Source organism: Oculina patagonica, chromosome 4 (genome assembly GCF_052425735.1).
Source record: "Oculina patagonica isolate OP01 chromosome 4, crgOcupat, whole genome shotgun sequence".
NCBI lineage: Eukaryota > Metazoa > Cnidaria > Anthozoa > Scleractinia > Oculinidae > Oculina > Oculina patagonica.
Window position 1 is genome coordinate 44,799,775 of NC_135761.1, and position 21,005 is coordinate 44,820,779.

General features: G+C 37.2%; 2 protein-coding genes across 2 annotated transcripts in view; both read right to left on the reverse strand.

Annotated features, from left to right (window-relative positions):
• LOC144648503 (allatostatin-A receptor-like) overlaps positions 1–7,963 on the reverse strand; it is a 10,408-nt gene extending 2,445 nt beyond the window's left edge. Inside the window, exon 1 of the mRNA XM_078508036.1 lies at positions 7,521–7,963. Coding sequence (XP_078364162.1) covers positions 7,521–7,758 — 238 coding nt within the window. The 5' untranslated portion in view covers positions 7,759–7,963. The remainder of the gene's footprint in view (positions 1–7,520) is intronic.
• A 2,291-nt stretch (positions 7,964–10,254) lies between these two features.
• On the reverse strand, positions 10,255–14,233 carry LOC144652625 (uncharacterized). Its single transcript, XM_078512702.1, has 4 exons — positions 13,849–14,233; positions 13,276–13,393; positions 11,903–12,222; positions 10,255–11,571 (listed from the first exon to the last, which is right to left on the reverse strand). The coding sequence occupies exons 1-3, from the start codon at positions 14,194–14,196 to the stop codon at positions 11,921–11,923; spliced, it is 768 nt and encodes a 255-aa protein (XP_078368828.1). The 5' UTR covers positions 14,197–14,233; the 3' UTR covers positions 10,255–11,571; positions 11,903–11,920.
• Between the last annotated feature and the right edge of the window lie 6,772 nt (positions 14,234–21,005).

The following is a 21,005-nucleotide window of genomic DNA, read 5'->3' on the forward strand; positions in this document are numbered from 1 at the left end:
GAGGTCGAAAAATACGATTTATCACAAAATACAATAGTTTGAAATGTAATTCTAAAATAGTAATATTAACTGTCATTGTGCTAAAACCACACTGAGACTAAAATTACTGACCTTGAAAATACTGTCTCACGCCGAGACACACACTAACAGAGTGGAAATGACAGCTCTTGCGAAAAAGGCATCATTTTGATTTTTTTTTTGTTTAAAAAAAGGAGAACGGTATAATTCTGCCTTTAGACTAATGCCCTCTTTATTCTCTTACATGTTATATTCGCATCAGCTCATCCTCGGAGACCCAGGGGCAGTTAGTGGGGGCGGGAGAAAGTCTATACGGGCGAAAAGAAAAGGTGAAGAAAAGTCAAGAACGAAAAAAATAGCCCCTGGGGACATACTCTTACCGATCAGTTCCAAAAGGACACCGTCGATCTGGCTTCTGATTGGTGCCACAAAACTTTTGTTTTTTTTGTGCCCAATCAGAGAGCAGCAAGACCAGGAGTCGTTTCGTGTATTCTTACACGGAAAGATACACGAAGGGCCAGTTGGTCGCCATGTTTTCTGTTCGTCGAAGCTACAGTTGGAAGAGAAACGCTGCAGTCACAGATGGAGAGGAAATCGTTCGGCAGGGAGATGCATTTTAATAAAGACTTTTTCCTTACAAATTCCTTGTCCAATTCCAAACAAGAGTGACTGATCTGTGCTTGATACAGTCCTTTGGATTCAAATCCTTGTCTATCAGGCCATACAAATTTACTGGTAATTCATTCAATATTCATATTTGAATTTAATTGACAATATTTAACAATTATTCGCCGAAGGCGAAGTGATTATTCAACAATAATCACTGAGCCTGAGGCAAATAATTGTTTTAGTATAATTTTAAGAGGTGATCATCAAGAACTTAAAAAATAAAACGATAACAAACAAGAAAACAGCAAACACAAGTGTTCGCTTGCATACATGTACAGTGTAAACCAGTTTAATTCATCGATCGATGGCAATCAGAGTTTATTTAGTTAAAGCAATAAAACGGAACAAATCAAACACTACGAGAAAGATAGATGTCCGGTACCTTTGTATGATTGTTGATGACTTCTAAGTGATGTGCGAATCCTCTCGAAAATGAGTAGCTCCGGTGAGATGAGAACTAAATAATCAAAGTTTGCTCAATCGATCTGACTGAGTTTCTCATCGATCGCCCAACTGAACCGCCGTGTTTACGATCATTTCTTATGTCTTGAGAACCATCTCTTGAAAATATTTTCAGTCCAAAAGCCTTGGTAGTTAATTTGCAAAATTCCCAATGTTTGAAATATCCAGAAATTGGACTGGTTTCTTTCAAATCAAAGAAATTTTCATTCAGCAAAAGCGGCCATGTTTACTTGCCTGGATGTCAAAGGTGGCGTGGCTAAGTAACCAAGCCTTCAAAGCTATAATCACCTCGCTAGGGGTGAATATAATTAAAAATTTACATTTAATAAAAAAAAGTTAAGCTAATAAATAAGTGCATTTACATTTGCACGTTTATGTCAGGGGAAAAAACCGATTTACATCATGAAATTCACTGTTCTCAAAGAAAGCCGAAGAAAGTTGTGTTCCTCTCGTGCGCGAAGCCGTCTGTTGTTTGACATACCTGCCTGGCCCGTGCGATAAAGAAAATTCAATTACTCAGCATTGGCACTGTTTCAGTCACAGCAAGTGATGCGAGAAAGCAGGAGAAAGAAACTGTTCGTCCAGTCCAGCCAAAGAAAGCGAATTTCGAAACACGTCCAAGTTATATCGACATCAGTTACGTAATCGGTGTGTGTACGATACCTACGAAGATCCAGCGTATTTCGCGTTAGTTTCTTGCAGATATGCCGAACGATTTCCTCTACATCTGTGACTGCAGCGTTTCTCTTCCAACTGTAGCTTCGACGAACAGAAAACATGGCGACCAACTGGCCCTTCGTGTATCTTTCCGTGTAAGAATACACGAAACGACTCCTGGTCTTGCTGCTCTTTGATTGGGCACAAAAAAATAAAAGTTTTGTGGCACCAATCAAAAGCCAGAACGACGGCGTCCTTTTGGAACTGGTCCGGTAAGAGTATGTCCCCAGGGGCTATTTTTTCGTTCTTTACTTTTCTTCTCCGATTTTTTTTTTCGCCCGTATAGACTTTCTCCCGCCCCTACTAACTGCCCCTGGGTCTCCGAGGATGGCGTCAGCTTCGTTTTCTCCAGTTTTCTTAAAATTCAATACCGCTTTTATGATATCCTTTGCTGAGTTTTATAAAATTATGAGTCACATACGGCACTATTAATTATAATTACTTCGAATACGTTTAATGTTTTCTGTTCTCCGATAGAAAACAGTCGCGCGCGCGAGTAGCTCTTTAAGCGGTAAATTTTCTTGATTTTTGTCTTCAAAGTGCACAATATTGTAGGTTTTGGACTGCAATCCTTTAGAGTTTCTACTAAAACAATTAGACTACTCACCCTCGGGCTCGTAGTCTAATTGTTAAATACTGCACGGCATGTATAATGGTTGCTTATAATGACGCTCGAATTTAACCAATTGGCCCCCGGCTTCTTGTCGCCGCCAATAAAGAAAAAAAATTAAACGATAACCAAAGCACCAGCTTGCCACAATAGGTGCTTTATAACTCCACTTAAATTTTTATCATTTAAAAGTAGAACATTTTTACGATTGATTGCGATACGCATGGAATTTTTTAATGTTTCTCACAGTACACAGTGCTTTTCTCGCCATTCCGAATGTTTCTCATGACTTCTACCTGGCAAAAAACCCGAAAGATTTGTGGCAAGTCAAGACGATTGCTCTGCATTTGCAAGTTGTTGTTACCAGTGTCTAAAACTAATTTTGCAAATCACTCCAACTTCAAGGTGTCATTTTACTGCATATTTTAAATGTCATATTAATATAATGACTTGACCCCGCTTCTCTTCCAGACGAAATCTATCTGAATAGCATGAGCTTTAAATGGCATTCAAGTTACTTACTTTTAATAAGTTGTCTTAAAATCTCCAAATCAGCTCGCTTTCTCCAGCTCACTCCAAATTCAATACCGCTTTGATAATTCTCTTTTGTTGCTTTTTACTGAGATTTTAAATCAAAATACGGCACCTTTAATTTTCACCTTTTTATTGTACCTGGCCGATAATCATGCATTATCCACCAAACAAAAGGCAACATTAGGTGGCTCTAGTTATATAATATGGATGATCTTAATCTTTTGAATTACCAAGCAGATGTTTCTCCTTTTAAAATTGAAAAAAGTCCTTATATAATTGCTAATTTATTTGCCCTAAAGACCTTTTTTAAGCTGGAATTCAGTGAATTCGGTTATTCCCTCTGGTATATTGGTTTTATACGAACATTTCGCAAGTGTGTGATGCACTGCACTGCGATGCGATTGTGCTTACATTTTACATTTACATTTTCAATTATCTGTGTCTTTCAGTTATAAGAAATATTCGATGGGCGGTGAAATTAGGTCTTTCGGTAAAGTTAATTTATGCCTTTTCGGAAAACAAAAAATATATGACTTATCACAAAAGAAAATGTTTTGTATTGAAAATAAAAAGGTGCCATTGTGATTTTGCTACACTGATACAGCCCTTGTTACCAAGTTGTTTCTTCGAAATTATAAAAGTGCCAATGCTATTACTTATATCCTATAAATCCTTCATTCACATCTTCAGCAATAGTTTTATATTTATTAAAACTGCACAGTTACTTATAATATATGGCCCCCCGTCTTCTTGTCGCCGTCAATAAAGAAAAAAAATTAAACGATAACCAAAGCACCAGCTTGCCACAATAGGTCCTTTATAACTCCGCTTAAATTTTTATCATTTAAAAGTAGAACATTTTTACCATTGATTGTGATTAGCATGGAATTTGTGAATGTTCCTCACAGTACACAGTGCTTTTCTCGCCATTCCGAATGTTTCTCATGACTTCTGCCTGGCAAAAAACCCGAAAGATTTGTGGCAAGTCAAGACGATTGCTTTGCATTTGCAAGTTGTTGTTACCAGTGTCTAAAAACTAATTTTGCAAATCACTCCAACTTCAAGGCGTCATTTTACTGCATATTTTAAATGTCATATTAATAATGACTTGACCCCGCTTCTCTTCCAGACGAAATCTATCTGAATAGCATTAGCTTTAAATGGCATTCGAGTTACTTACTTTTAATAAGTTGTCTTAAAATCTCCATATCAGCTCCCTTTCTCCAGCTCACTCCAAATTCAATACCGCTTTGATAATTCCCTTTTGTTGCTTTTTACTGAGATTTTAAATAAAAATACGGCACCTTTAATTATTACTAGCTCATACAGTCTTTGAATATTATTATCCCCATAAACATAAATATGTAATGAAAACAGGATATTAAAACTAAAATATGACTCAGCCCTTTGCAACATAATTGGCCGGACAATGGGCTTTAGGACAAAAACGTTATAAGATTTGCGATGTCCTTTTAAAATTATAATTAAAGTTTTGTTTTGCACTCTTTGAAAAATCGCCGTGTCCATATTAATCAGTTACACGTGAAAAAGCAACTATAAACACCTGCAAAAAGACAACACTATCCCTTTCATGTCCCGTTATCTCGAATGAAAAGGAAAATCGGGATAGTGAACAAAAAATAAACACAATTTCATTGATTTTATTTACTTTTCATATTTTCAATATAGCGTAAGGCCACGATGAGGATTAAGACGCTTAATATATTTTACCTTCGGTATATTAGTGTTTTAATTGAAGTTTACCGTGAAAGAACTGCCTAGGGGGGTGTTGTATTTTTCTTGTTCTTTGAGTTATTCAAACTTTTTCCTGAACCGGAAATTGAATTGCTCAAACTTGTTTCACTCTTTTACGACATTTTATGACAGTTAAGGACGGTGCCTCCTATTGTTACTGCGCACTTGTTCTGCGCATCACGCAATGCATCGAACACACTGGACGCGCGCGCTTTTGATTAATTTGCTCGCGCAAAATGACGAGTTCAACTACGCGACCAAGCGCGCGACTAAACATCAAGAAAGGTTTCTGGTGCGACGAAATCCAGTTTATGGGCATATACTAAGCCAGGTGCAGTGGAAAAGCAACATTTTAGTAACCATTGACCTCTAAAAATGGCTCACATTAATAGTTTAAAACAAATCGCTCAGCGCTTAAACGTAACTCGCAAACTACATATGGCGCGCGAGAGAGAGATGCAAATATTTCACTCGCTAGGGAGGGGAAAGGAAAAATGTAACAGACCCCAAAAACGATTCGATAGAGCTTGAAAAGAACTCGTATAACTTTAAAAAACGCGTGGTGACCCCTACTTTTTATTTTATAAAATGGAAGTGGTAAGTCTATAGAGCACATGTTTAGTTTGTCATTAAGTGAAAAAAAATTAGGCCGATTTTCTGGCCGTGCACGAGAGAGCTGTTAGAGTCAAAAATTGCGCAAACACAATTATTTTGTTAATAAAATCGTAGATCACGCAGTTTCAAAGACATTGTATGTTAGTTATTTTAAAGATTGTTATATTTAATGTTGATTTTGTTCATGAAAAAACAATTTCAAATGGAATTTGCAAGGAATTTTATTTTATTTTACGTTTTCTTTAAAATGCTACGTCAGCACTTTTTTCCAGTTTTCAAACCTAATTATCTCGAAAATTTGCGTGGCTACCCCCAATTTTCTTTTTGGATTTTAATAGCCCTTGGTAACATCTACATTTCTTGCATAGTCTTCGGCCAGGCAAAAATACTTTGTTATTAGTAGGCACCGTCCAGGTTTTTTTTCCAAAATCAGCAAATCAACAAATAGAGATGACAAGTACCATTTGTAATTGGGTTTGTTTTTCGTTGATAAGAAACTACACAAATAGTAAAAAAATTTCGTTGTTCTGATCCAGAGGGATAAAAAAAACTAGCAAATGGTAAGGGAAATTCCAGGTTGTCCGTTCCAACCGAGATCGCAGCGGACATCACCTGAAGGTTGTCCACTTGATTCAACCGGAATTTCCAGAAAATGTACCTTACCATTTACTTTTCAACCTAAATTCCTTTTTTCTTATCTAAATCTTAAACACCCAAGGATCTTGACGGTCACTTTTCTGTAGCCTAAAGAATCGAAAAAAAAGGAAAACCATATTATATTTTGCCCATTTTTTGAAGAAAACATACAGAATGAAATCCCTGTCAAATCGAGTACTTCTAAAGTTTTTGGAGGAAACTTCGAGCCAACTGTACCGAAATATCGCCATACCAGGAATGTCACCATTTAAGTTTATTTTTATGCCGGCAATGTTCCTATCTAAGTTACTTTATTAACACTGTACTCACCTTTTTTTTTCTTGCAAAATCAAATGGTTGTTGCTGTTGCACCGCCTTTAAATTTCTGTTGTCTTCATATTTTAAACAGTCAGCGGTACTGATCTATAAGACGACTTTTCACAAAACAAGTTTGATCATCCTCGTTAATTTTGGGAGGCACTTATTTAATGTTGTATTGTTTTACTTGCTATTTTATAATCGAAAACTGACCTGACATGGAAGAACTTAACGAATACATTGGTTTTTCTAATTTATAGCTTCTTCTCCTGTAAGGTTTCCATTTGGCAAAGGAAAAATTTCTCAACAAGCCAGCCCTGTACTCTTTGTTCGTCAGCCAGTAGATCAGAGGGTTTAGACACGAGTTAAACATTGCAAGAATCGCACCCGATCTGTGCAATGTACTGCCAATCTTAGTGATGCCAAATGGTGAGAGGATGTAAAAGGTTTGATTTGGAAGCCAACATAATGTCAGAGTTATTGACGTCACGGCACACATGCGTAATAGCGCTTTTTGTTGTGCTCTTTGTCGCTCACCATAACATCTTGCCATTGGTGATGTCTTGAACAGCAGTGTGATATGGCCAAACGAAGCCCAAGCTATCAAACACGGAAAATAAAAACTGATCAGAGCATAAATAACAACCATAGCCTGAGTTCCTTTTTCTCCATATGGTGCTTTTACATTAGAACATTTGCTTCCTGACAACTTCCACTCGAAAAACTTGTTAATCTGCAGAAGACAAGTGCAAACCCAAATAATCACGATGTAGAGAAGTAGCCTCTTTCTGGTGAAATAGCGCTTGTACTTCATTGGTCGAAAAATGCAATACCACCTGTCAATACCCAGGCACGTGACCTTCAAGAGGGAGACTTTTCCCATTGTGAAAAGCAAGTATCCGCTTGCGAAGACACGGCAGAAGATTTCACCAGCTAAACCACGGGGAACTGGAAACGATGCAATGCTGATGACATAGCCAGGTGTAAGCGGAAGAAAGATTCCTGATAATCATTAAAACAATAATCAATCGCTCATACTTGACATAACTGTTATAATCAACTTACCACCAAATCGATAAGTACTGTGAGCATAGATAAATAATAAACATAAAGGAATAGGAAGAAACTGAAGAAAGAGGCATTGAAATAGTCACCAGGTCTAAGACAAACTCTAATTTTAGCAAACCTGTTAGCAGATCTGTGATGGCCAACGAAAACAGGAGAATGTTGTGTGGTCTTTTTAACATGGCAGGCTTCCTTGTCATAGTCACACAGAACAGAAAGTTCAGCAAAAACGACAAAGCTGCTATCACTGCAAACATAGCCTCCTTAGCTTTGGTCTGCGAGTTCTCTTCATTGCTTGATAGATTTGGTTTCGATATGTCTCGCATTACAAAGAATGTGGTGTTGTTGTAGTGGAGCATTTTCGATAGCCCTTAGTAAAAAATAAAACAAATTATAAAACAGAATTTAAAAATATATTATTTAAAGAAGTATAATAATAAAACGTTAGTATGGTTAGTTTCTTACCTTTTGTTTCCCTTCAAAATCGTTTTTTCTACCAGGGTAGAACAGCCCGGCGACGATTCTAAAGAGATTAATATCGTCATGGGCGATATATATATACTCTGCAGAAACTCTGGTGGAGCTTGCTTACACTTACCAAACGAGAGGCGTCATATATGTGATCTTATTTTGTCGCGTTTTTTAATAATCCGGTTTCATCACTTTAATTACTACGCAGATGAAGTGAAAAATAATAAAAAAAGATGTTCCTTTAGATTTTTTAATTAAATTCTCTGTAGGAAGAGTTAATTCATGCTTTTTGAGACGTCAAAAAATACGATTTATCACGAAAGACAATAGTTTGAAATGTAATTTTAAAATATTAACTGTAATTGTGCTAAAACCACACTGAAACTGAAAATGCTGACCTTGAAAATACTGTCTCACGCCGAGACAAACACTAACAGAGTGGGAATGACAGTTCTTGCGAAAAAGGCATCCTCTTGAATTTTTTTTAAAAAAAAGGAAAACGGTATATTTTTGCCTCTAGACTAATGCCCCCTTTATCCTCTTACATGTCTTATTCGAATCAGCTTCGCTTTCTCCAGTTTGCTTAAAATTCAATACCGCTTTTATGATATCCTTTGCTGAGTTTTATGAAATTATGAGTCAAATACGGCACCATTAATTATTACTCCTTCGAATGCGTTCAGTGATGAAAAAAAATGTATACTGTTATCCCGGTTTTCATGAATAAGTAATGCGAACAGCATTTGAACTCAACAGCTGACTCTTTGTTTTCATAACGTAACTGTCTGGACAATGGGCTATACGACAAGGGAAGTTATAAGAACAATTGGGTTGTCCTTTCCTTTAAATTGTCGTTTATACAATGTGTGATATGAAAATCCCTGGTGAGTTATTACCGGTGAAGCAAGTCCAACCAATGGTTGATTTAATTCAAAAACCTTTAGAGGCAGTAAAAATATAAACACCTGCAAAAAGAAAAGCAATATATCTTTAGTGCCCCCGTTATCACGAATGGAAAACGGGATATTAACCAAAAACGAGACATATCTATTAATTTTATCTTTATAATTTCAATATGGTGCGTGGCCATAATAAGACTGAACACGCTAAAAATGGAGGATTTTCAAAGAGAAAAAAAAAATATTTTTGCCTCATAACTTGTACTAGCTTCGGCAACTGAAAATTTCACTCTTCCCAAAAATTTAATGACCCTGGGAAAAATAACGACACACGGACGTCTAGGTTGCCTCGACGGTTGTCCCTTCAATTTTTTTAAAAACAGGCTGTGGAAAGCTACCGTAACTACCGTGTGTGTGATAAAGATCTTCGATGTATCCCGCCAAGTGTTCCCAAACAGACGAATCTCTGAATGGGACTGTGTCACGGATTTTAGCCAAATTAAGGCATCGAAAATGACCATCAAATTCGGTGAAATATATAAATAACCTCTTAAAACAGCGAAGGAACATTTCAATAACACAGCAAATATAAAAGAAGGTACGGATGGCAAAAGTGACAATAGTTTTAATCCGAGGGCCGCTTGTTTGTCAGTAGTTTTTACTGTTTGCCGTTACCCTCTTTTAATAATAAAGTTGATTGAAAGTTGATTGATTGCAATATGGGTTTTTGAAATATTGTTGGGCTGAACAGTTTTCAAAGTTCGTCTCGTTTGTTTGTTACTTTAAATTTAAACGCCTGGGAGACATATTTGGTTGCAATTAAGATGTGGTTTTGTCATTTTGATGCAGAGGAGTAATTAATGTCTTTAAAAACATTAAGTTTCTTAGGAAGTTTTCGGCAAAACTTAAAAAAATTAACTTTACTCAGCCATGACACAGTCCCTTTAACGATAACCAAGATTGTTTTAATCCAAGAGCAGAACAAGTCAAATCGGTCGGGTGGCGGATTTCCTTCAACCCTAATTGAAAAGGTGTAAGTCCTTCCGCCTTCTGTCATCTTCTGTACTTGTTCGGGATCTTTTACCTGATGCCTTCGTCAAAATCAAATTACTCTAAATACATTCATGGGCTTTTTAGTGTAAAGGGTAAAAAATGGATGATTTTCCAAAAGGAAAGAGAAAAGACTTTTGTGTCCTAAACAGTTGTCACAAAGAGGAAACATTCGGACTAAATGCTTCCAGATTAAAAAAGAGCTCGACCGAAGACTCCGGCAAAATAATTTGATCGAGCCCAATTCTTGGGTCATCATTATCATGCGCTTAAAGCATGAGCCTCTGGCTCGCATAGGGAGGGAAACCACATCCTGCCTTATGGCTCTAACAAATTGATTGATTGATTGATTAATTAATTGATTGATTGATAGATCAATCGTTGAAGGTTGACAGTTTTTTTAGGAAAACAGAAGCGAAACACACATTTCGATTTGCAATAAGTAGCTTTATTTCGTACTTTTAATACCTACAGAAAGTTTTATGAACACTCAAATCAATTCCGCTGCTGTGTATTGTCATATGTACCTGATTTGACTGGTTAATCTTTTCTTGCCTTACTTCCTTACTGAGTGGAGTAGGTACGTGCGTCCTATCTTTGTGTTTTCGAGCCACCTGGTCTTCTCTTGGCTAAAATCCCGGCTTAGCTTTAAATACGCATAAAAGCTTAAACATTGGAACGTTAAGATTAGATCAGCACGGCAAAGCAAATCAAGGCAGAGCACAGTAAAGCAGAGAGGAGAAGCAGTTGAAGTTGCACAATAAAGCCATTGTAGTCCTCTGGTGCCTGTTTGGACTCTTGGTTAGCTCAGCTATTTATCCCAGCGTCCTAACAAATAAATTAATTAAAGAGTAATTGATACGAGATTTTCACTGGATGTAACCTTCTACCAGCTGAGGTATCAAGCCACAATTTGGGATAGCGGGGATTATGGTTTCGAATCTCGTTGGATTCCTGTTTTTTTTTTCTTCTTCCCAGGCTCTTCCTTGTCGTTGCTTGCCAAGTCTGTGATTTGATGTTTACAAATTAACTAGTTTTGCGTATCGCCCTAGACTTTAAACTGTGGCATAAAACGTACAATTTAAAATCATAAAGCAACATTATTTAACAAATAAAGAAGCCTCTGCTGTGCTCCGTTCTGTTGTAAAGCACTTAGGAAGCGGCTAGAGCACGAAAGAAGTGTAGGGTGAAACGCGAGCCGATAGCCGATAGGCGAGTGTTTCTCTACTTCGACTTGTACCGAAATTTCACTTTCCATTGCCGTGTTATTTGTGCTGTCACGGACAAGACATTCTTAATCTAATGACGCTAAAAAGTCATCTTCATATTCATGTTCGAGATCAAACAAGATTTCACTTGGGTGAAGAGAAAACCTGAGCTAGAAGGTCGGGAACTGGTCGGCCATATTGGGTCGATGACGCGACAATTCCTCCGTACATCTGTTCTCTTATAAAGTACACTGTATAAACCAATCAGAGCGTGCGTTATATGAAAACTTAATTATAACATAAATTAAAACAGTATCTCAGTGACAACCCGTGTCATATATTTGAGACGCTGCGCCATTATCTATAAGCTTTAGTCCTGCTCGCAGCTTATGTCTCCTTTTAGGTCATCAAAGTTGATATGACCCCATGCGTCCGAGCTGATGTCGACCAGTCTTACGCGTGCGCGTTGACCAATAAAAACTGTGACATCCGTGGTCATATAAGTCATGGTCTCAGAGCATTTTCCGGTCTCTTTCCTCACAACCTGCGAAAATTACAAGAAAATATGATAAAGGCTCCACACTAGGCATGTAACCTTGTTGTATCAGTAAGTAAGTCAGTCAGTCAGTCGGTTGGTCGGTCGGTCGATCAGTCGGTGAGTCAGAAGGGATGGAAGAAAGGAGGGAAGGAAGGAAGGAAGGAAGGAAGGAAGGAAGGAAGGAAGGAAGGAAGGAAGGAAGGAAGGAAGGAAGGAAGGAAGGAAGGAAGGAAGGAAGGAAGGAAGGAAGGAAGGAAGGAAGGAAGGAAGGAAGGAAGAAAGGAAGGAAGGAAGGAAATTCAATTTCCTTCAGTGTTATCGTAAACGCAATGCTCACCTGACCGTTGACGACTAGCTATGCTCGAACAGAGTTTATATCGCAACCTCCACCAATCAGAAACGAGATGTTCTGTCCACTGATTTTAAAGGATGGGGAAGTAAGAGTTCCCTGGGGACCGTCGTCTTGAATTCCCGACCTTTGAAATCGACCTTTAGAGGGTCGATTTTCAAATCCTCCAATCCACCAGTCTCCCTGTTGATTAGCAGGCTGTCCCCTGTTACGAGCTGTTGGGTTATCACCATAGGTCGGCTGGTTGTTAAACACTGTACCAGTCCTCTCCCAGCCAGCGATTCCGTCTTCGAAGTCGAACTTGCAAGCTTTGAAAAAAAGGAATAGAAAGCAGAAGATTAATACAGGTTTAGGTTAACAATACAGTTATTTTCTGTGTGCAGATCATGGAGATAAATTAAATGTAGACAACAGGGATTTTTTTAAAAAACAAAATTAACACAAGAGCAAAATTGTGGTGTAATTGCAACTCCTGTTCGACGTCTTCTATTTGATCTATGTGGTTACAGCTCAGTCAATTGAATAAAATAATAATAATAATAATAATAATAATAATAATAATAATAATGTGTCTTTATTTCAATTGATAAAATACATATCAAAATTTATAATGGTAAAAATATAAAAAAGAGCTAAATACAGGAATAAGAATCAATATCATTAAAAGCTAACCTATTACTAAAACTATTCTTAAAAACTATTCTTAAAACTATTCGAAAAACGCTATTCTTATATTATTTGAGAAATAATATAATAATATATAATATACTAGTTATGCAACGCTTTCCGAGAAAATACAAGTGACAAGTGGGATATTCCATCGTATACCACGAGAAAGTGTTGTGTAACTATTTTATACCATGCCATAGAAAATACGCTTACTAAATTTCGTCGAGAATACAATCGCAGCGCACGATGGGAAGGTTGGGTTGAATACCGTCGAATAAACAACGGCTTTCCTGTATTCTGATTAGCTGTATTTTCTATGGCATGGTATAAAAAAAATATAAAATACATATAATTTAATGTACTTTTGCAGACACGTTAATTTAGTAATTGCTTAGTTCAAAACTGGTGAAAATGAATTGGTACAGTGCAATACCGCCTAATGTTTTGCATGTTTCCTAGACTTAATGGTCAAATGGCGTCATATGCTTATGATAAAATTTATTTTCCGGCGTATCATAGAAACTGGGATAGTGCTCTTATGTCAAAGGAAGTAGTAACTACAACAATATTAAGTTAGATTGTTCTATAGAAAAATTATAGCACATCGCTATGGAAGCCAAATTTGAGATGTTCGCTGTATAAATCTGCTTAATTAAGAATTTCGCGAAATTGGTTCTGCTCTTTAACAGTACCTTCACAGTGAGTCCCAGCAAATCCAGCCTTACAAACACAGTGGTAAGTATCCCGTGCAAAGTCATCAGGAACGCATGCGCCATTGTTTTGGCATGGGTTGTTGTTGTTGCATGGATGCTACAAATAAAAGCAAAAACAGCACAAGAATGTACATGACAGATAGCAATTATCCCTGGAAGAGGACTGGTCGAAAACGATTGAATAATACAAGCTTAAGTCTAGCTACACCAAAGACACTCGACTGTCTGCAAATGCCGCAGGTGAGATTGTTGCTATTTGGGTATATATACAATGCGCATCAACCACTAGAACACTTGCTTTGCTTTCAGATCATGCCTATACTAACTACAAGCATAAACACTGGACAAGTTTATTCGATCTGATAAAAATGGAGAAGCTGAGTTGAAAAGATGTGTCGCAGCACTCTCGTCTCAGATTGCGAGCAGTAATTATTTACCATGTCCACGTGCCTTCAATTTACAAAACTGCCAAAATTTTCATTATCGTATCGGCAATGTCGATGTCTTCATGTTTATGTAAACCGGTTGAAAACTAGTTCACGATGTGTTTACCTTAAAGAGCACGGAAAATGTAAAGCCTTCTTGCTCGTGAAAAACTGTGTTTTCGTTGATGAGGGAGATGTCGTGCTTGTTTAACTCACAAGTTCCTTTTTCGTCATTCGTGGAAGCTAGTTTGAAGTTTGTGGAAGTACACCACTCGCTTCCCATACATACATGATTGCATGATATTAAACTTGGTGACTCAAAGCGTTTAACAACGTGACCCTTTTTAAGTCGCTTATTTCCCTTAGTCGCAAAGTAAGTTGAACGAGAAGTTGTGGAGTTTTCTTCGTTGGCGAAAGCTTCAGTATTGATCATCCCTTCGAACAAGATAATCAAGAGAATGTGTTTACCCTCCATCGGTAACAAAAGTCAATATGCAATGCGAATTTAATGAAATTTCTACTTGGTTGTTCAAGCTTGTGGTAATGTTTATGCGGTTGTGTGATATGATTGGTCAGTTCAGTCGTTATGTTATTAGGAAATAGTTTAATCTTCGGCATTCATCGTAAACTAACACTTGTCTGTCACGACAGTTTGCTGAATGAGTAATTAGATGAACAAATGTGCAAAATTTTGCATAAAGTCGCTGAAGCCCACGTAATGTTAACACAAATAGCAAAGTAAAATTTAAAGGAATTTCATCGTAGATGGTCTTTGACGGAGACATTTTGATGGGACAGGTAATGTTGTTTTGCCATCAAGACAAATCTTTAACTTTTTTGTTCTTGTGATATTTTATTATAGTTTTGTTTTAACCATTTTACAGTCTTAGGATTTCTTAGCTTAGTTTAAGCATCCTTTACCTGTTTTGAAAACTCGTAAACTATAACTCAATATCAGTTCCGCTAGGAGCTGTGTGTAATTTAAAAGTGCGGTTCTACTGCTCTGTGATTAGATTTGTTTTTTTTTTTTGTTTTTTTTTTTTTTGTCTTTTTGCTGCTTTGTTATTGCTACTTTTGTTTCTTCTGAGCGGTGACTCGCATATATGCATGAGACTCATGAGACTCTTTAGTAAGAATTGGAAGCTACTTACTTTTGACAACTCTAATAAATTGTGTGTGGAGCCAAAGACCACGGATATATTAAAACAGAAATCATTGTTCTGTCTTACCTTTCATCCCAATGAATTTATTTAATTCGTGCAATTCGAAATGTCATTGTAGACAATCGCCCAACATAAGTGGTCATAGTTATTTTTTCAAATAAGTTGATTTTAGTACTCTGACTAATTTATTCTTCAAAGTGAATTGCGTGACATGTCAATCAACTGAAGAAAACAACAATTTTTGGGGTAGATGGGCTTCAAAAGTTTTATGTGTTTCATATCAAAATGTTCAGTGGACAACAGTCTTTGATTTGAAGGGGATTTCAGAATTTTCATTTAAAATATAAAGTAGCCACAGCAGTGAAATGAGAACATTGTCTTTATTATGTCACACAATTAGTAATATTTAACTTGATATGACAGCTGTCAATCAACGTTAGTGATTTTTTTAAACATCTTAAAATGTAGCACATCTACTTAGGAAAATAATGGCAAAGTTTGAGGGCGATTCCTGAAAAATAACATTTCTTACATATTTTTTTGTATTTTTAAAAAGAATTATTAAAAATAGGCAAAACTTAATTTGAGCTGCAAAGGTTTAAGGAGGCTGTAGTTTTTTAAGCCCTAGGGTGGTTGTTTTGAAATTGAAAAGAATCAAGAAAGTCAATGTTCGATTTTTTTTAAAATACACCATAATGATCACATATGACCAAAGTTAAATTTTTTACCGGTCACTTTGTCACAAAAGTTACCATAGCAACGATTGACGTTTTCTTTGTTTTCAAACAAGGATATTTTTTCGAAATCTAGATTGACCCTTGGTATTCATTTTTTGATATGTGACCCTCCACGGGAAAACAGGGAATAAGGTGAACGCACGCGCACGGCACGTTCGCACGTTTAAACAAAAGATGCGTGTTTCAACACGGTAGCACCGTGTAAGTCACTTTCCTCATTAGTAGCAAAGCTATTGTTTTTCCTCGCACGCTAAAAACAAAGCAGCGTGTTAAGACACGGTCTTCTTAACACGGTCATCATAACACGGTCATCTTGACACGGTCACCGTGTTAATGCGTGCAAAATGTTAACACGATGACCGTGTTAACAAACCCTAATTTCTATCACTATTGTTCGTATTAACCAGGGCAGCTTAGTTGTTTCCAATTCCATATGAGAAAGCTCGGATATTCTGATATTTAACACCAGAAATTTCCCGTTTATTCACTTTGCGGACGGTTTTTGATTTCGGTGTTAAATCTACAGTTGAACACCGGTAACTCGAACTCTGAAGGGAAACGAAAAACAGTTCGAGTTAGCGGGGTTTTTTAGTTAAGCGAGGATGACTGAGACGCGACCTTCTTTAGTTTCCAGGAATTTAAATTCTTGTTTTGAATACTCAATCCAGAATTTTCTGATTGAAGATTAGAACGGTCAAGTCGTTCGAGCTTGAAAAATCACTCATTAGCTCCTAGCAGCTGTTCAAGGCATGAAACTTATAACACAAAACATTCTTTTCCACCCCGATATCACTCGTTCGGACAACGACACCTTGTCATTTTGCGGCCAAGTATAATTTCATTACATCTTGCCGCGAAAACTTATAAGCGTTCACAGCGCCGTTGAGAGTCAAACTTTGTTGACCTCGAGCAGTTCATCTTTGGCTCAGTCTATCGAGCGAGGAAAAAATCGCAACCGAAAAACTGGAGGCCGTTTCTTAATCGTTATTTTTTAGCATTTTGCTTAATGGACTAATGGAAAGAGGGACTGCTTGCAGTCTACAAACTTTGCTAAACACATGTAGTTCGTTAAACTTGTAATACTTCCAAGATCTACCGTGTTAAGAAGTCTAGCGTGTTAAGAAATCTACCATGTTGAAAATAAATTATAGTAGATTGACTAACTGTAGACGAAATTTTAGAAAAATCTGTGATTATTTTTTGATTTTTAATTATCATGGTAGATAATTTTCATTTTCGAAACGACCACCCTAGGGCTAAAAAACTACATCGAGCGTCCTTAAAACGCGTACTTAAAATTTAAATTGCTTCCTTTTGCGTATTTGATAAATTTATTTCCAGTGGGTGACTTATCGCTAGGCTCTTGATAAGAGTTGGAAGTACCTACAAAAAATATAGAAAAAGCTGTAAAGGAACATTTATGGCATCAGACGAACTCTCAAATTCTGCGGGCCGTACTGCAAAACACTGCGCGAAAAATTGGCCAATTTAGTGTCTGACTAAATTCCGAAAAAAAAAATTTACCATCTTTATTATTTACCACACATTTGATGATTTCGACATTGCTGATCCTAGCAGTATACAGCACGCGTGTCACATATCAACCTAGTAAATGGCCTATGCTCACAGCGAGTCTCTCGTAGCTCAGTTGCTTAGAGCGCCCAACAGGTATCTGGGAGGCCATGGGTTCGATTCCCGTCGGGGACTCAGATTTTTTCTTTGTCCCACGCTCGTGTCATGTTGAATAATTTCTTCACTAAAATCAGACTTGTTTAAAAACAAACAAATACGAAAATTCTTGCTCTGGTAATCTTTGTTGCTAGGAAACCAGATAAATAGTTAAACTATGGTCATTTGGGATCGTTATGGTGTAATTAAGCAAAATCAAATACTGGCTTCCGAACGCAGTTTTCCTGTCAAAACCACCACCCAGAGGCTAAAAAAAACTACATCGAGCCTTCTTAATGGCTTCTTAATCGCTATCATTAACAGTCTTTGAAAAGTATCACACATAAATTTAAAATTAAAAAGTGGTCATTAAAAACTAACTGTGGAGCTACGCGTTTAGACTTGACTAAATTTAAATATTAAAGTATTTACACCTAACGAAAATAAAGTTGTCATGGAAAAAAGGCAAATTGCAAAAAGGCAAATAGGAATAAATTAGGCATTACAACGATATGTTTGAAATTTCCCCGAAGAAACAACCTCAAAACGCTTCAATTTACACGTTTACCGTACCCAAATTCGCAAGAGCCAATCAGAAGCGCGATCACTGTCCTGATATCCACGATATCAGTCACACCGAATGCCCCCATATCACGGTCACGAAAGGAGACGAAATTGAAAAGAGGATTACCAAAAAACAGAACTCATAATTAAATATAGCGGTGTAGCGGTCGAAAAAGAGAACTTCCCACCACTATGCGCGTCGCCAATGCGGATGTTTGCCGACGAGACGAGACAAGACGAAAAAAAGGAGTCGGAACTTTTCGCTAGAAATGAGAGAAACCTAAACAAAGAGTGGAAAAGGGAGAAGGACTGTAAAAGTGTGAAGACGTCAACCCAATACGTACCGCAGCGGCCAGAGCGAAAATATAACCGGAGTTTGGTGATTTGGGTACGGTAACCTAATCGAACGCGGGCGTTGCCCATGGGACGCGCCGCAGAACCGGCGCCTGAGCCCAGCGACAAAAAGGAGATAGGTATAAAAATCAATTTATCTTACAACACGATCGATATGTGTACAGATATAAACTCTAAAGTTTTCTTTAAATGTATAGAGCTATGATGATGAAGCTAACTAATTCTTTTTTGGCTTTTTTCATTTGGCTTTTTCTATGCCAACGTTACTGCAATTAGGTGTACCTTGAAAGACATGGAGAATGTAACGTCTTCTTGTTCATGAAAAACTTTGTTTTCGTTGATGAGGGAGATGTCGCGCTTGTTCAACTCACAAGTTCCTTTGCCGCCATTCTTGGAGGGCGATTTAAAGTTTGTGGAAGTACACCACTCCGTTCTCATACATACATGACTGCATGATATGAAAACTTGGTGACTCAAAGCGTTTTACAACATGGCCCTTAAGTCGCTTATTTTCCTTTGTCGTGAAGTATACTGAACGATGAGATGTAGAGTTTTCTTCGCCGGCGAAAGCTTCGGTATACATTATCCATTCAAAACAGATTAATAACAAGACGTGTTTACTGTCCATTTGTGACAGAATTCGCTGGTCGTACGGTTCAAATTGTGTAAAAAATATAGATGTAAGATATCTTCTTAGCACATTAATAACAATAGACAGCTATTATACCGCCCGAAGTAAGTGTCGTTAATCATTTCGATCTTTCAGTTTGAGAGATTTTAAGAGCAGCTGTTTTATATATAAATTGATTTTTTATACGTTGATGAACGTTGATGGCATCTTTTACCACGCGCCAGTTAAACTGCAAATACTCCGTTTCCGCGGAGACTTTTTGCTTCTGTTTAAATATTAGTTTTGGTGCAAAGGCATTCAAATGCAAAATGTTTCATTTGTATAAAAATTTAAAGGCGAGTAAATTAATTGTAATATCAAACGTTTGGCACCTGAATGGAAATAGCCATTTCCAAGATGCCTTTTCCTCTGTTTCAAAACAAGTCCTGGTGAACATGTACAAATAAAACTTTCATATAGAAATTAGTTTTACTTTCACGTTCATTGTCTTGCAAATTAAAGTCATTTCCATTTGAAAGATTTTGCACCATTCAGGACACAAAAGAGGCAGGAGTGAAATGACTTATTAAAACTAAATAAGAAATGGTTGTTAATTTTTTAAATAAAATCCAAGAGATAGGACATTTTAGTAAACAGAACTCCGAAAATGCAACTATTTTTAGCTAGAATAACCCAGTGACTGACTATTAGGCAATCTCGCAATCTGAAATGGCTACGCAGCGCGGTCTAATTCTCTTTATAGCGGACACTCTCGGGATGTCGTTTAGTATCCGTTATAGCGGTGTAATTAGTTAACATGTTAAAAATATAGATTATTAATAACAAGCCATGGTATAGTTTAATTCCTGAGTTTTGATTGGTTTACACACCAGGCATGTACAAACTTTCATATAGAAATTAGTTTTACTTTCACGTTCATTGTCTTGCAAATTAAAGTCATTTCCATTTGAAAGATTTTGCACCATTCAGGACACAAAAGAGGCAGGAGTGAAATGACTTATTAAAACTAAATAAGAAATGGTTGTTAATTTTTTAAATAAAATCCAAGAGATAGGACATTTTAGTAAACAGAACTCCGAAAATGCAATTATTTTTAGCTAGAATAACCCAGTGACTGACTATTAGGCAATCTCGCAATCTGAAATGGCTACGCAGCGCGGTCTAATTCTCTTTATAGCGGACACTCTCGGGATGTCGTTTAGTATCCGTTATAGCGGTGTAATTAGTTAACATGTTAAAAATATAGATTATTAATAACAAGCCATGGTATAGTTTAATTCCTGAGTTTTGATTGGTTTACACACCAGGCTTTGTTGATGAGCTTATATAGCATCGACCACAAATATGGTAGGTGTGCGCGTCGGCGAAAACAGCCAGAGGGCTCAAATATTACAATTTTCTGGGTGTTTTTTAAAACAATTTTACCACTCGCGCTTGTTGGATATGAGACAGCTATAGCCAACTCGGCGCTGCGCGCCTCTCTGCCTACCTACCATCTCATATCCAACGCGCGCTCAGGGATTAATTGCTAACTATGACGAGCTCATCAGCAGTGACGAAACTGCTAAGCAGTCGTTGGGAAAGGAGGGTGAGGGGTTAATCTGGAAAGAAAAAACGCAACCTGATTTGAAAGACTGAATGGTTTACAAAAAACAAATATTCCAGAAGTCTTTTGTGTTTCGGCAAATAACGAACAACAGACCTGCAATTTTACAAAATAATCGTATATGGGAAGTTCGCCGTGCCCTCTTTATGGAGAGTCAAGACAGTCGAAATGTTGTTTTGGTATCGTGAAAGTGAATTTAATTCCATAATTGCGAGAGCCCGTGATAGCGGGAGCAATTTCCAGTCAAATCTCATTTGCTTTCGCCGGGGTTTTGGATTTTGTCCGTAATGTCAGAGTGTCCGCAGGGCGAGAGTTGACTGTAACAATTGCACTACAAAATATACGAGCCCACATTTTCTGCGAGAGAATAGAAAACAAGCCGCAGCCGAGATGACTATCGCTCGCAAAAAACGAGGGCGAGTAGTCTAATTGTTTTAGTAAAAACCCTTAAGGATAACAGTCCAAAACCTACAATTTTATGCAGTTTTAAGCTAAAAATCAAGAATGATTGTCCGCGAGCGATCGTGTTCAATCAGCGATAATTGTTCACCACTAAATTTC